We start from the raw sequence: 15958 nt of genomic DNA on the forward strand, positions 1-15958 counted from the left end.
GCCCAAAGTGTGTATTTTATATGTGCTGAGATACTCTGATGCCAGCAGAGCAGAAGAGATGGTGCAAATTGTTATTCAGATATAATTAAACCTAGGGCATATTCAAGTCCATTAAGCAACAGCCTCAAATGCTTTTAATTAATGGGTTCAGTTTGGTTGGTCTGAAGGAGCTAATTAAATTTTTTTCCAGGATTTTCTATTTAAATAGACAAGCATTGTGCTTCCTGCATTTCCTCCAAAGTTCTTTGCAATTTAGAGTTGATGAAGGTATCGACGCTTCATGGCAGGCTCTGATTTTCAGAGGTCAGGAAACACTGAGATCTACAAGGCCCCTGGTTAAACCCACAGGGACCCTCCGCCTGCATCTTCCAGCACCTTTCTGCTCAGGGTCAGAAGGATCTGGGGTCCCTGTGCTTTCTGTGCCCAACCACAGCCTGATAGAGGTTACCTTTCCCCTGGAGACTTGGCACACCCTCCCCAAAATCTGATGGGGAGGGCAGATCACAGTGATCAAAAGCCTCAAGGATGGTGACCCTGGATTCCTCCTATTCATCAAAGCTGGGATGTCTTGAGACTGCTCCCACTGTTTCGTTTCTTCTGCTGCTGTCTAGCACCTGCCACCACTGAGCCACATGCTTGGGCCATACCCTATACACATAAGTTCCCTCTGATAATCTCACTCCTGTTAGCTACATAATAAGAATAAGATCCAGAAGCAGGGCCTCCAAATGGTGGTGGAGATACCCCTTGTCTATACAGCTTCCAGCCTCCTGCTGCCTCGTTTTCGCTTGCCCCCATGTCTCCAGTGGTTCTGCCCCAGGGGAAATGACCCAGCCCGCAGCAAGAGCTCAGCTGGCCTCTCAAAGCTTCTTTTCTCCCCAATTCCCTCCCCTGTGGACATCCCTGACAGTATAGTCAGTCATCTCAATGTTTACAGGAAATGAAAGGTTAATTTTCCAAAACAATAAAAAGGTGAAGTATCCTATTCTGTGCAAAAGAACACACAATTATAGGAGAGGGACTCTGTCCAGAAAACCTGAGATTGTAGTTTCTTGTCCCAGAAAGACCCCTGTCAGGGTTACATGACTCTTCAGTGTGTCCACTGTGGGCCATGCTCAGCCCTGGAATTGAGTGCCCAGCACATACATGCTGCATCTTCCAGTGTTGTCCGGGGAACCCGGCAGCTTGGGCTCAGGGCTCCCTAGGAACCATTCTAAATAATCGGTCAGTTAAAGCGGCTGCAAAGACACCGTTGCTGGGGAGAGGACCCGGGGAAAGGAGAATCAAGCTTGTAGCTATATCCGGTTCAGCAGCATCCTTCAGTCTCAGGGCCTGGCCGTGTGGGTGTTCCTCAACGTGATGGCAGAAGGAAATGATGCCCTGGGACCCAGTTACCTTTCGCCACTTGATGTGCCTCTGGAGACTGGAGCAATTTCAGAATCAGCCCCTTAATGTGGGTAGGGAGATCTCACACCTCACTAAGCCCAGAAGTGGACCTTGCCCGTCAATACCCTACACCCTCCGGCAGTCTGAAGAACCCTGTGGTGAGGAGATGCAGTGAAGCATTTCTGTGAGATGATGTTTCATTTCTGGACTCCGGAATCAGTGCCACTGAACTGCAGTCCCCTTTGTCCCAGCGACTCTCAGCTGCAGTTGCTTCAAGGACTCTGAGAGTGAGTTTTTGCTGCCATCTATTGTCTGCCATGGGGAAAACACATGGTTTGCTCACTGGAGAGGGAAGCAGGCCTGAGCATTGAGCAGGTTACCACCCTCCCTCCAGGGAGGGGGAAATAAAAACCGAGATGTTGGTATCCCCCAGTGAAAACCCCATTATGAAAACCTGTGTTTACTGACCTACCATCATTTTAAAGCCGCTCCATTTGAACTGTAATCAAACCTCCAAGTGACCTTTCTGTCCCTCTGCCCAGCATCACTGAAAGGGCTTGTTGTTCCTTTGCTTCAATGAAGAAACCTTCTGTTTAGTTAAGCAAGTGTTTTTCCAGTCGTGTCTCCCGGTGGGTTACAGAAAGATGATTGTTGGGTCTTGGTTTTTGTTGTTGTTTTTATTCTTTTAATACCCCACCACCCTGCCTCCTCAACTGCCCACCCCAACACTTCTTTCTGTACTTTTTTAGCAAAAGAGGAGAAGATAATGACCGGAGCAGCTTCATGAGCCTTTCAGGGTCCCTGGTCATGTTTTTCGGGTCCTGATGTAAGCTGACTTCTCCTCGCCCCACCCCCTGTGGCCTGGGAACCGTCCAGAGTCTCTGGGGCTTCCACACAGGAATGGAGCATGGAGTAGCCCTTGCGAGCCAGGGATGCCAGTCCTGACTGACGTGTTCATATGTGGGGTGCTCTTCTGTCTTGCAGTTGTTTGCTGGACTTGGGTTCCCTTACGAGGGCCCGGCTCCCCTGGAGGCCATCGCCAATGGATGTGCTTTTCTGAATCCCAAGTTCAACCCACCCAAAAGCAGCAAAAACACGGACTTCTTCATTGGCAAGCCAACTCTAAGAGAGGTAAGCATCGATAAAAGTCATTCTACTTTCAATAATATGAATCAGAGCTATTTCTTGAGTTCTAGGAGCCATTTAAACCTCGTAGCCTTGGACAGTAGGTATCATCACCTTCATTTAACATAGTTGAGCGGAAGGAGGAGAGTGTGCAGGGGCTCAGAGAGACGAATGGCTTGATTACATCCCCCAGCTTGTTAGGGGCGGAGCCAGTATTTGAATCTATTTCCACCCCTCTACAAAGTGTGGGATCTTTTTACTCTATCCCAATTCTGTCTTAATTCGAACAGACATCTACAGCCTTCTAATGAACTGAACTCTGATTTTCTGAATGTTTAGAGTTTATGGAATAAGGGCATCAGCTGGTTAACAGATGTTTTTGAAGAACCTACTCTCCATGATGTGCTGTGGGGAATAAAAAGTGTGCCATGAGGGTCCTTAGAGAACCATCAGCTTTGAGAGACAAGACCTCTCATGAGTGACTGAAGAAATGTACCTGGTCCCTTAGCCCACCACCAGCAGGCACCATCCTGAGAAGTAATCCTGCCATGGCTCAAACCATTTGCAGAAGTTTATTTGAATTGCCTTCAGAGATCCTCTTGAAAATCCACAGTGGGTGATGAATCACCATTGAAGGCAGTTGGATTCAAGTTGGTGCAATAAACAAAGTCATTTAGAGCGTGTGAGTGATCCAGCTGGGTATTTCTGTATCTGGTCAGCAACAGGTATGTGCAAGAAACCATAAGCTTGATTTTCTTATTATTTCCTTGTAGTTAATAAGTGGCTCTGCGGGCTGCTCGTGAGCAGGAAGCCCCAAGGGTTGGAGTCGTCACGTGCCCTTGTCACTTGGGGCCTTCTACTGGGGAGTGACACTGCTGGGCAGCCATCTCATGACGTAGTAGCACAGTTTCTAAAGCATACGTTTTTCAATTCTGCTTTTAAACCTTTCTGGGTCCATTCTCCTGACCGCTCTCCCCCAAATAGTATATAAAACACATTTCCCATGATTTTCTTTACTGACCATTCAGAAATCTTACCAACTCATAGAGTTGATTATTTTGAGAGTTCTTTTCCTTGACTCTCCCTATCATTAGTGAAAGGGCCAAAGGAGATGGAGGAAGATTAACAAGACCCGTAGATTATCCTGAAGAAGAGGAAGCTGTGGCCTGACAAGGGTTAACCCTGTGTGTTTTTGCTTGCTTGCTGGCTGGCTGGCTTTTTCCTTCCGTAATATGATAAATTTGAATTCTTCCTTTTGGGGTGTGGTTTCTTTTGGGAGGTCATTCCTCAGCAATATTTAATGCACACCTGTGTGCCGAGTGCTGTGGGAGGCGCCAGGACGCAGAGATCAGGGACCTTCATTCTGGCACTGGGGAGCTTATTCTCTGGAAAGCTTTGAAGACACTCCCCAGCAACGAGAACATCAATTTAGGAATCTCTCCTTTAGCGTCTGACTAAGTTTTTGAAACTTTCCAGTTTGCGGTAGGAAAGATGAGCTAATAAATCATCCTTACATTTTAATTTAGGTGTAGGAAATCTCTGAAGTTCTGCTTCTGCCCACATTGGATAGTTATTTGTAATTTTTTAACTTTTTTGTGATAAAATATACATAATGTAAAACTTACCATTTTTAAGTGTAGGACTAACTGGCATCAAATACATCCACAATGTTGTGCAACCATCACCACTCTCTGTTTCCAGAATTTGTTCATTGTCTCAAACAGAAGCTCTGTACTCATTAAGCAATAACTCCCCATCTCCCCTCCCCACAGCCCCTGGTAACCTCTATTCTACTTTCCATCTCTATAAATTTACCTGTTCTAGGTTCCTAATGTAAGTTGAATCATACAATATTTGTCCTTTTGTAACTGGCTTTTTTCACGTAGCATAATATTTTCAAGTTTCATTCATGTTGTAGCATACGTCTGAATCATTCCTTTTTAGGCTGAATATTATTCCGGTGTATGGATATACCATATTTTATTTATCCATTCTTCTGTTAATGGAACCCTGGGTTGTTTCCACTTTTTGTCTATTGTGAATAATTTTGCTGTCAACATTGCTGTACAAGTATCTGCTTGAGTCCTTACAGTTCTTTTGGGTGTATACCTGCAAGTGGAATTGTTGGAATTTACTTTTTATTTATTTTGAAATAATTTTAGTTTTACAGGAAGGTTGCAAAAATAATACAGAGTTTGGGTATATCCTTCATCCAGCTTCCTCTAATGGTAACATTATAAAACCACAGTACAATTATCAAAACTAGGAAATTAACATTGGTACCATAGTCTTATGTAAACTACAGACTTTATTTGGACTTTACTAGTTTTTCCACTAAAATCTTTTTTCTGTTCCAGGGTGCAATCCAGGATCTCACATTGCATTTAATTGTCATGTCTCCTTAGTCTCTTCCAGTCTGTGATGACAATTTTTCAGTCTTCCCTTGTCATTCAGGACACTTTGAAAGAGTACTGGTCAGTTTTTTGTACACTGTCCCTCAATTTGGATTTGACTGCTGTTTTCTCGTGATTAGTTTGTGGTTACACATTTTTGGCAAGACTACCCCAGAAGTGATGTGGCCTCCTCAGTGTATCCTATCAGGGTGCATCATGTCGATATATCTTATTACTGGTGATGTTAACCGTGATCACTTGGTGAAGGTCGTGTTTATCAGGTTTCTCCACGATAAAGGTGCTATTTTTCTCTATGTTGGGGGAAATACTTTGAGACTGCATATATCTCGGTTCTCTTGAAACTTTTGCCCATTTATTTTTCCCATGTACCAGTAGATCTTGCCTACGGCAGTTATTAATGTGGTGTTCTAATGGTGATTTCCTTTTTCCCTCATCATGATTTTTTTAAATGCGTGAAAAGTGAAGAAACCCATCTCTGTTCTTCCCACAGTTTCTAATACATGCCTTTGAGGAATGATTAATCGAAAGTATCTTAGACTACATTGGCAACTGGCACCTTTTTTTAATTGATAATTCTAAAGATTTTGATGATACTTTGTTACAACTGCGTATTTTTTCCTGAAAAAAATTTAGGACACTCTTAAACATGATCTATTTCCCAGTGAGTGATATAATGTTACATAGATCAGATTACCCAGTATGAAGTTATTGAGAAAATTGTGTTCATTGTTTCCAATCAATTACCATCACTGAGTAGTTTGCTTTTTGTTGAGATCCTGGAAGATTCTCATTCTTCAAAGAGAGTGGGCATTCGAGCTGCCTTCCAGGCAGTTGGTTCCTCCTGTCCCTTCAGATGATTCCACCAGTGCCCGACTGAGACTTCAGTTAGAATGGCACTGTGGGGTCCTTGCAACAATTGCTCAGCACGTCACCTCACACAGATGACTTCATCAGTCCTGGGCTCCCATAGGAGGGCTGAGATGCAAAAGGTCATTTGACAGATGTTGATTATGTCTGCACAGGATCTGTGGTACTAGATGCTACCTTGGGGAAAACTTACCAAGGTACATTTCCTGTCTTCCAGGAGCTCAAAATTTAATATGGAGGAGTGGTAAGACAGATACATAATCAATGGAAATGCATAAAGAAATAGCTAAGTTAATTAAGGGGAGGAAGTGAATTTGGAGTTGCGCCAGGTGGAGAATGTGCTAAGTTATCTGAGAAGGAGGTGGAGGAGGAGCTGTGCTTTAAAGGACAAGGAAGAGGGGGCGATTTCAAGCTTGAGAGGTGTGAATGTTGATGAGTTGGAGGGAACCTTGAAGAAGGTCAGTTGCTTTGGGCAGGCGGGCAGGTTCCATCTGATGTCCGTCTCCTTCTCAGCTGGAGACAGTGCAGAGAGTAGACTTAGTAGCCAACAGCAACACGCAGCTTTGCGAGGAGGCAGTGAACTTGACCTCGCAGCCAGGTGGGCCACCCTGCTCTGCTCTTTGAGCTCACAAAAGCCAGAAAATCCCCCTAACCAAGATGCTTTTAATTGGCAAAGGGCTGCCAATAGTTCTACGCATCCTTAAGGGTCAAAAATCCCTAGAAATTATCCTTTTCTTTTTTTAACCAAAACGTACATCATTTCAAAGCTATCTTTTGTGCCTATTCTAGTCTTTCGAGTTAAGGAACAATTAATCCATATAAATCTGTCCATATAAGTTGCATATATGTCTCTTCTTTGCCTTCATTTGAAGAGAAGAAAAATATGAGTTTAACTTTGTGGGCTCTTTTTTGTTTTTGCATTGGACCAATTTTTAGACCGTGATGTTCACTCAGGGGGAAAAGTTTCATAATGTTTTAAGTAATGTGGTCGGCTCAAGTTATACTTTAAACGTAATATAAATCGGATTTTTATCTTTATTGGAAAACATATTAGTAGGTTGTTGATCATTATTCTGGCATTTTGTAAACCATTAGAAATTCTCTGGCTTCAGGGTTTTTTTCCCCATAAAGAGAACGCGTGCTCTCCTCTAAGATTTAATAGCTGCTCTGAAGTAATGTCTCATATTTAATAAGATTTTCATTACTTTTACAAACTATACTCCAGTAAATTTACTGACTGATATACCATGAAGTAGCTCAGATCAGACAGTTCTCAATAAATTAACGAGGAAGAACATGACATTCAGAGGGGGAATAATGAATCACAAAATGCCTTAGTCATAAAATTAAGTAACCCTCAATAATTGTAAATGAACAAAATGATAATGGCTCAGCACTTTGTATTTTCCAAGAGCAACCTTGTAAACAAGCAGAGACCTTTAAATGGGAGGGGAGAGAGACTGCTGATGTGTAAATGGCTGAATAGTGACATTGATGGCAACTTTAATTTGCCCGATTCCATTGGAAGAATTAGTTTGTTCTCCAGACCACAAAATGAAAATGGTGTGACATTTTGCTCATCTTCAGAAAAGGTGTAATACAGGCATAAATTCAGTCCTGGGGTTTTTTTTAGATTGGCAAGTTTTAGGAGAGTGATTACGAGACTGTGTTTACATTGGCTTCTTTTGGTCTTTGTCTTAAGAACCCAATAGCATCCTTTAAAATTGTCACCTTCCTTTTTTTCTAAAGCTAGTAAGTTGTTGAGAACCCAGATTTGACTTTGCTTTGCTGCTTTTTAGCCATGTGGTCTTGGGGAATTGTAGACCCCACTAAACCTCAGAATCCTCATGGATACTCAGGAAACCTGATAAGTAATGTGTGTGCAGGCAATGAGCACAGTGCCTCGCCCAGCCAGAGCTCCGTCAATATGTGTTAAATCTAAAATATGTGCTGAGGAAACAAAATGGACATTTCCTCAGCTCTCAGAGTCTGCGGGCCCTCTGTAGGTTCTGTCATTGACCATACAGTTGAGCAAAAGAAGACGATGATGTCCAAAGGATGGGGAGCTGAACAGGCCAGTGATGGGTGTGATTTTAGCAGAGAAGGCAGGAGCAAAGTCCAGGATTCCTGTACCTCAGAATTGCATGATTTCCATGAGTGGGTGCCAGCCAAGGCTCGGAGCTGAGGCCCAGTAACTTATCCCCTGGGTTTCTCACCCTCAGTTGTGTGCACACACCATTGATGTGGCACGATACGAAGAACGATGACTGAGAAAAAAAGAAGAGAGCCAGCCTGGCCTCAAAAGCAAGGGCCTCAAACCTGGCAAAGCAGCACCTCCTTTATTACAAGAATATTGTAAGATGTTTTTCTCTCCCGAAATGAAGTTCATAAATAACATACACTGCCTACATATGCAATTTCAAAAAAGAATGATTCTTTAATTCTAATCTAAAGGAAAATAACTTACAATAAGGTAATACATATTTCACTGTATATATAGTCAAGAAATACTGTACCATACCCAAGAACCATACTAGAAGATATCGTGATGTCTCATTTCTCCTTATAGTGAATAAGTTTGTATTTAAGGGCTGAATCTGGTCAGCCCCTGATCGTTATAGTTGACATTAGGGAAGAGAAGCTAAATTAAAAAGTACCTGTACATATACACACATATATATGCAATTGCCATTAACATGAGAGCTATACACACAGACTGATTTGGGTGTGTTGTACTGAAGATAATCTGAGTGATACTGACTTTGCTGTCATGATTTTTCCAGAATGGTAACAGCTTATTGGTGAAGTCCCAAATAAAAGAGTATAAACATCCCTTGATTTATACGGTAATTACATTCCCGGGAAATTGAATGTATGTTAAAACTGTACCGAAGAGTTAGATTCTGGGAACCCACGTGAAAGCCCAGCAGGACACATGAAAGCTGTGCTGGAGGTGGATGGTTCTGCCTTGTGCAGGCCTGTGCCGTGCATCACAGGTGTCCGACGTCCCTGGTCCCCACCCACGGATTAAGGGTAGCACCCCCAGTGTTGGTGAGAACTGAAAATGTTCTCACAAATGTCCAGAATGCTCTCTTTATAACACGACCTTAAAGAGAAATGAGAATAAAGGTGGAAACGACTTTGAGGGGTCCATTTAACTGTCTTAAAGAATGGACTCTTAGGGCTCACCCCATGGCTGAGTGGTTAAAGTTCTGTGCAGTTGGCTTTGGTGGCTGGGTTTGCAGGTTCGGATCCTGGGCGTGGACCTACTCCACTCATCAGCCGTGCTGTGGAGGCATCCCAGATACAAAGTAGAGGAAGATTGAACCAGATGTTAGCTCAGGGCTAATCTTCCTCACCAAAAACAAAACAAAAAAAGGACTCTTCAAGATCTGAGAATGACCAGTATTCATTCAGTGGGTTTCTTTGACCACTCTTTGTGCTTAAAATAAAACCTCCTTTAGAACAAAAATCACCTTTCCTTGCTTTTCTGATTGCAAATTGTCTTTATAAATATTAAGGCTCCAGTGTTATGCTAATAATTATTCCTGAAACCATTCCAAAATTCTCTGTTTTTTTGGTAGCATTATTTGTCTTTCTGTCCCCTTTCATATGCGCCATTACTCATCCTCCTATGACTTTAAAGCGTTTAACGACTTTATTGTAATTTTCTTATGCTTACCTGTCTATCCTAATTGGCGTTTTATAACCGATATTCGTTTGATCAAGGTGATTTTCAGAGCTGGGATGTGACTGAGGGTAAATGCTCATTATTTCTTGGTGTGATCTGAGGACTTGAAGTCACTTGTAACAGCCTCCATGTCACCTGGTTATGACATTCTAACTCTCCCCAAGTTCGATTCAAGATGTGGAACCATCACTGGTCCTGCCCCACGGATCTCATGGCCTTAGGCAGGGCCGTGGTCCACATGCCACCCCTCCGGGACCCCAGACCCGCAGAGGCCCCTCCAAAGTGCCCATGGTCCCAGCTCAGCGGGTCCAGGATGGCCGGGGCATCTATCTTGTAAAACGTCCCACATGAATCTGTTGGGTATCCAGGCAGGTGCTGACGGTGACCCCAGCCGGAGCACACCTCACAGCCTCAATCTCCTTACTGTACCTTACTGTTAGTGCCGTGCCTGCACATCCAGATGGTTCTGACCTGGGAGGGCCCAGTAAATGTCCCTCTGGGTCAAAAAAAAGGAGTATACAGCTATCTCTATTTTATTGTTATCTGCTATGGGTGTGTAGAACGTTTTGATCGTCAAAGGAAAGAAGAAAAATGTATTGTTACCTATGCAAGTACAACTAAGTTCCATAAAAAGCAACGCTTTATCTAGCACAGAAGGTTTTTTAAAAAGTCAGTGTCAGCAAGACTGAGATGTTCTGTTTTTTCTTTTCCAGCTGACATCCCAGCATCCGTACGCTGAAGTTTTCATCGGCCGGCCACACGTTTGGACTGTCGACCTCAGCAATCAGGAGGAAGTAGAGGATGCGGTGAAAGCAATTTTAAGTCAGAAGGTTGTTTCTTTTATACCATTTTCCCTGTTTGCAATGTGAACAGGAATGAGTGGAAAGCATCACAGGCCCTTTGTTTGAGTCATTGGAACGTTTCCATGTCAGCTTAACTCTGGAATTAGAAAGTAGCCAAGCTGTGGGATTGGCCTGGGGATGTCGTGGATGCTCTGTGAAATGGAAACAGAGCTGGTGTCCAGAGGTGTGGGTGTATTCTACAAACCCTTTGATGTGACTCCTGGATCCCAGACACAGGAGCTTGAATTACACTTGCCTCAGAGACATAATTATATAGCTCTCACAAAGATCAGAAAAGATGGACCTACTACCCTACAAAAAAATGGAGAAGGATAAGGAATGATTAAGGAAATACTAGGAAATGTTATTATATAGCGTCTATTTATTTGGCTATTCTGCCTCAACATTTTATAGAATTTTGTATAAGTAACTACCATCTCTGGACTGTCCTACTCAATTCAGTGGACATCTACTATTAGGTACCCACTGTGCAGACCATCCTCCGAGCCACTCTAGGGACTCACTTTCATAAACATAAATGAGGCCGGCTCCCTGCCTGTAGGAAGCTGACCAGCCTCTAGGGCTGCATCAGGTTATCCTCTCCCAACCCCGGGACTGCCTCAGACTCTATCGAGTGCACCCAGCCCTCCGTACTGCCCTTATGGGAACAGTTTTTACCCTCTGTTAGATTTTTTTAAGAGAAGCAGTAGAGGTGTGGTTGTGAGGGCGAGCTGGAATTGGATGGCTTGGATTTGGGTTCCAGCTCGACCACCGACTGGCAGCATCCCCTCAGGCAGTTATTTAACCTCTGAGCCTCAGTTTCCTCATCTCTAATATAGACTAATATTACCCACATTATGGGTACTTGTGAGGATTCAATGAGATAATGAATATAAAGTGCTTATGTGCAGTGTCTACCACATAGTATTTAGTCAATATTATTAAGTCAGTATTATATATATAATAATATAATATTCTTATTTTTATCATCGATAGTCTGGATTTCCACTAGACTATAAGCAACGTGGGCAGGAAATATATTTGCCTCACTGCTGTGTTCTCAGTACCCAGCATAGTGATTTACCAAATGGATGGATGGGAGGCATGGAGGGAGGGGGAAGAGGCGTTTGCAAATAAGCATACTATAAGGAGGAACATGTTCAGTGCCAACAACTTGCCAAAGATCAAGGAGTGGAAGTATGAGGAGACTTTTGGAGAACGCAGCATTGAGTTAAGTCTTAGAGGAGGAGTAGGAATTTGGAAAGCTAAACTGAGAAATGGACCCAGGAGGATATGGGTTCAAGGCACAGTGTGAATGAGGGGAAGAGGCTGGAAAGGTATATATCCTGGGAGAATAGCTGTTGGCCCATGTAAAGGGCCATCTTTCCCCTTTGGCAAATAGAATGTGGAGAACTGAACTGCCAATTTCATCTTACTCAGAGCATCTCCAGGGGAACAAGAGCTCCCGGATGTATTATCCATGTCCTGCTCCATTTAAAGGGGGTCTGATTATTGAGCTTTGGGGTGGCTGCTCAGAGCTTCCCATTGATGGCATGTACAATCCCAATCCTGGTCACAATCGTTAGAGTAGAAGTTCCCCAGACCTCTGGTTGGCCAAGCCCAGAGAAGTGCTGAGTGGACAATGGGACCACTGGACTGCTTCAGAATATCTGCCACACATCTAGTCATTCCTGTGGAGATAGAAGGTTCTTCCTTCTTTCTTGAGCCCCAGAGTCCCTTAGTGTATTAGTTTCCTAGGGCTGCCATAACAAAGAACCACAAACTTGGTGGCTTAAGCAACAGAAATTTATTTTCTCACAGTTCTAGAGGCTAGAAGTCCACGATTAAGATGTTGGCAGGGCCCTGCTCCCTCTGAAGCCTCTGATGGAGGATCTTTCCTTGCCTCCTCCACCTTCTGCTGGCATTCCTTGCTTGCAGCTGCAGCGTTTAACCTCTACCTCTGTCATCACATGGTGTTCTCCTTGTGTGTGTGTATATATAACTGTCCTCCACTTCTTCTTAGGACATCAGTCATATTCGATTAGGACCCACCCTAAGTTTCTATGACCTCATCTTAACTTGGTTACATCTGCAAAGACCCTCTTTCCAAATCAGGTCACACGATCCTTTTGTCAGACAAATATCTGATGGGAATGCCTGATACATGAAGCATTGAGAGTGGGCACTGAGTTGTATTTGCTCACTCCTGTGTCAGCCTGGCTCTGTTCATTCCATGGATGCTTTAATGTTTCACGTTTTAAAACCCTGATCAACCTTTTTCCATCTTATTCCAAAAACTATTTAAGACCACTTAAGAAAAAAAAAGCTAACTGTAATAGTGTCTTATGTAGAGAGAACCTCTTTCTACACATCTAGAATCTTTCTGTACATCTTTCTGAGCCTTATCTCATTTAATCCTTCTGCAGGTGAGAAGATTATTGTTTAAAGAAATTAATTAATTTACCAAGATCACACAACTAGTAAGTAGTAGAATCTGGATTGAAACCTAGGTCTTTTTGACTAGTTTGTTAAAATAATATAAGATTAAAAACAGCATGAAATGAAGTAAAGGGAAAGATAAGAGTGGGAAAGAGAGATGAAGTGAGGAATGAGAATAATACAAAAACTATTGTCGTTAAAATCCTTGTGCTTGTTATAAATGGGTCAGAAATTTCATGCCAGGCTTTCTCATATTTAATTACAGGATTTTAAATTGCTTGACACTCAAAAAAGCAAGAAAATGTGGCCCATCATTAAGAGAGGAAACAGTCAGTAAAACCAGACCTAGAGATGGCCCAGGTGTTGGAATTATATCACAAAGCAACTTTAAAATGCTAAGATAAATATATTAAAATATTTGGTGAAAAAGGTGGACAACATAATGTGAATAGATGAGGAATTTCATCAGAGAGATGGAAATTTTTTTTAAAAGCAAAATGAAAAAATGCTAGAACTGTGAAAAATATGATATCAGAAATGAACTCTTTCTGTGGGTTTATCCAGAAGAGGAAAACCATCAGTGAACTTGAAAACTTGTTAATAGAGATTATGCAAATTGAATCACCAAAAGTAAAAAGAATGAAATAAAAAAGAGCATGTGGGATCTGTGGGACTCTTATCAACCAACCTAACTTATGTGTAATTGGAATCTCAGAGGGAGGAGAGAAGAAAGTTTGAAAAGATAATGGCTAATAATTTTCTAAAATTAATGAATGGCATCAACCAACAGATCTTGAAAGTTCAGTGAACCCCAAGTAGGATAAATATGAAGAAAAAAAATAAGTACATCATAGCCAAACTGCTGAAATCAAAAGATAAGGAAAAAAATCTTGAAAGCAGTCAGAGAAAAATTTATTACATTCTGAAGAAGAATAATATGAAAGACCACCAACTTCTCATCAGAAATAATGGAGCCCATAAAAGGGTCCCTGCGAGCCGGAATATGTAGAGCCTTTAAACTTGCACAATAAGGATTCTGGGTTTTGTTTTAAGTGGGATGGGAAGTTTTGAGCAGGGGCATAACATGGTCTAGTTTACATTTGATATCATCCAGAGAAATTACAGAACATGTCTGACTTAAAATCCTATATTTAGTAGATAGAGGGGATAGGACTCAACTCCTGGTCTTCTGGTACCTTCCAAGAAATATTGGATCATCATTGAATATGCCATTGAATATCATCATTGAACGATGCCAAGCCACGTCTGTCAGGTGGCACCATGGAGACCTTAGCTGATCTCTGAGAGCAGTTCCCTGTAGGAATTGTAATCTTAGAAAATGAGAGTGTACAGAGGAGACAGGACATCCCACACAAAGGGAGGTAAGGAGAAGAAAACAAAGGAGAAGGTGGGGAGATATTGGAAAGTTCCGAGGCCAGTGGGAACTACACAGTACAGCCTGCCGTCATCCTTCCACGGCCGTGTGAGCAACAGTCCTGTTTCCACAAAGCAGGATGACCAAGAACACTCCTCCTGCTTCTCCACGACTGGCCCGACTTGGGTTTCTCAGTGACTGGATGTGGTTTCAACATTCCTTTTATTCCATCCCCTAAAGAACCTTTGACTGTTCCTGAAGGACTGTCATGCAGAAAACTATCACACACACACCCCCAATGTGTGCAACAACTCCTACATCTGAGGCTTTCTGGTGCTGTTTATCCCTGAAGCCAGGCGTCTGCAGAGCTTTCCCACACAGAGGGCCCTGTTCCCGTCTACAGCAGAAGGGCTAGTGGAACTCACAGGCAGAGGTGGATTAAGAATACAGTTTCCTTGTTTTGTATTTCCTTTATAGGAAAATTGTTTGGCTCCATATACTTTAAAACAGTGAACTGGCCACAAAACAATTAATGAGTCAGCATCCCTTTGGTTAAGCTCAGTTTGGTTCGTAGAAGGACACAGGAAGAGCCATTTTTCTGTATTTAATGCATTGAGCCCTTTGTTTTAATTCATCCACTTCTAATGGATGCCCTTTGAAGTAGGTTGTAGGACTGGCCCTCAAATATTCAGCCTGCTTCCCACCACATAACTGGATCTGTTGATCTCACGACAGATGGCCAGTGATGTTTATTTCACTCTAGAAATTCTACTTGTTCCCTCATAAATGAGCCCAATATGCCAAGTCTTCTGTTGTTGCTTCTTTTTGTTCCTTCTGTGAACCTTTGCGGGGAGACGTATCTCTAGGCCAGTTATAGAAAGCTTCTGGAATCACCCACAGATTGAGTAAATAAATATCCTTTAAAAGAAAAATTTTACATTTGGCATGAAAGGCTACATCTGGATCAGAGAGGGCACAGCAAGTGCAAAAGCTTGAGATGAAAAGGAGCAAGCTTGGGACATGGAAGTTAGTTTTTCAACGTATTGAGCTTTTCTGAGATGAACTGTCTAGGGACAAGATTCTGTTCTTGCAGAATAGTCCTGCCCTGATATTGTAATGCTTATGGCTTAGCCTCTTTCGGCTTCTCTGGATGGATGTGGGCAGGGATGACTGAGATTCAACCTGTGTGATGCACCATCTAATTGTGCATTTGAAGATATGGTATGGAATTAACAGTCATGGTTGAAGAAGACTTCAAATGTAATGTGTGAGTCAACACACACAGAAAAGAAGGAAGATACCTTGAGACCAACTTCTTGGCTATCCACAGAAGGATACCTTCTCTGTCAATTGTCCCATTTTCAGCAGGTTTAAACTCATAGGTGTTTTGTCCATTTCTCCGCTCTGTAGATTTGAGATAGGCAAGAGTAGACTTAAGAGGGAGATGGTGAATGTACCCTTCTATCCTCTTGCTGAGAAGTGCTTTTGGGCTCTCTGAAGCTGTAACAGACTGCATTGCCGGTAATTTTATCCCACATGAAATTTCCATTTCAAATTGGTAATGTTAGCTGGCTGCCCCAAAAACAGGCCTCATAGCTCATGGTGTTGGCTGAGACACCATACAGCAGAGATCAAACCCTCATTTCCTCCCCTTGCCTCAGATGTCACAATATATTGATCAGATTGCCTCTCCCACCCCAGTGAAGCACCTTCTAGGGTTTCCTGCTACCCTCAAATAAAGTGTAGGCTCCTTAGTGTAGAAATCTTTTTGTGGAAATCCAGTGACCCTCTTTCCAGCCTTGTCTCACCAGCCTCCATG

The 15958-nt window shown here is 42.6% G+C and overlaps 1 protein-coding gene across 5 annotated transcripts in view; it reads left to right on the top strand.

Moving 5' to 3' along the window:
- Positions 1 to 15958, top strand: part of MGAT5 (alpha-1,6-mannosylglycoprotein 6-beta-N-acetylglucosaminyltransferase) — a 330917-nt gene that overhangs the window by 290117 nt on the left and 24842 nt on the right. For all 5 annotated transcript variants that reach the window (XM_070240751.1, XM_014732437.3, XM_070240750.1 and 2 more), the window contains 2 exons: positions 2371 to 2517; positions 10197 to 10313. In XM_070240751.1, the coding sequence (XP_070096852.1) occupies positions 2371 to 2517; positions 10197 to 10313 (264 nt within the window). The remainder of the gene's footprint in view (positions 1 to 2370; positions 2518 to 10196; positions 10314 to 15958) is intronic.

Source organism: Equus caballus, chromosome 18 (genome assembly GCF_041296265.1).
Source record: "Equus caballus isolate H_3958 breed thoroughbred chromosome 18, TB-T2T, whole genome shotgun sequence".
NCBI classification, from domain to species: Eukaryota; Metazoa; Chordata; class Mammalia; order Perissodactyla; family Equidae; genus Equus; species Equus caballus.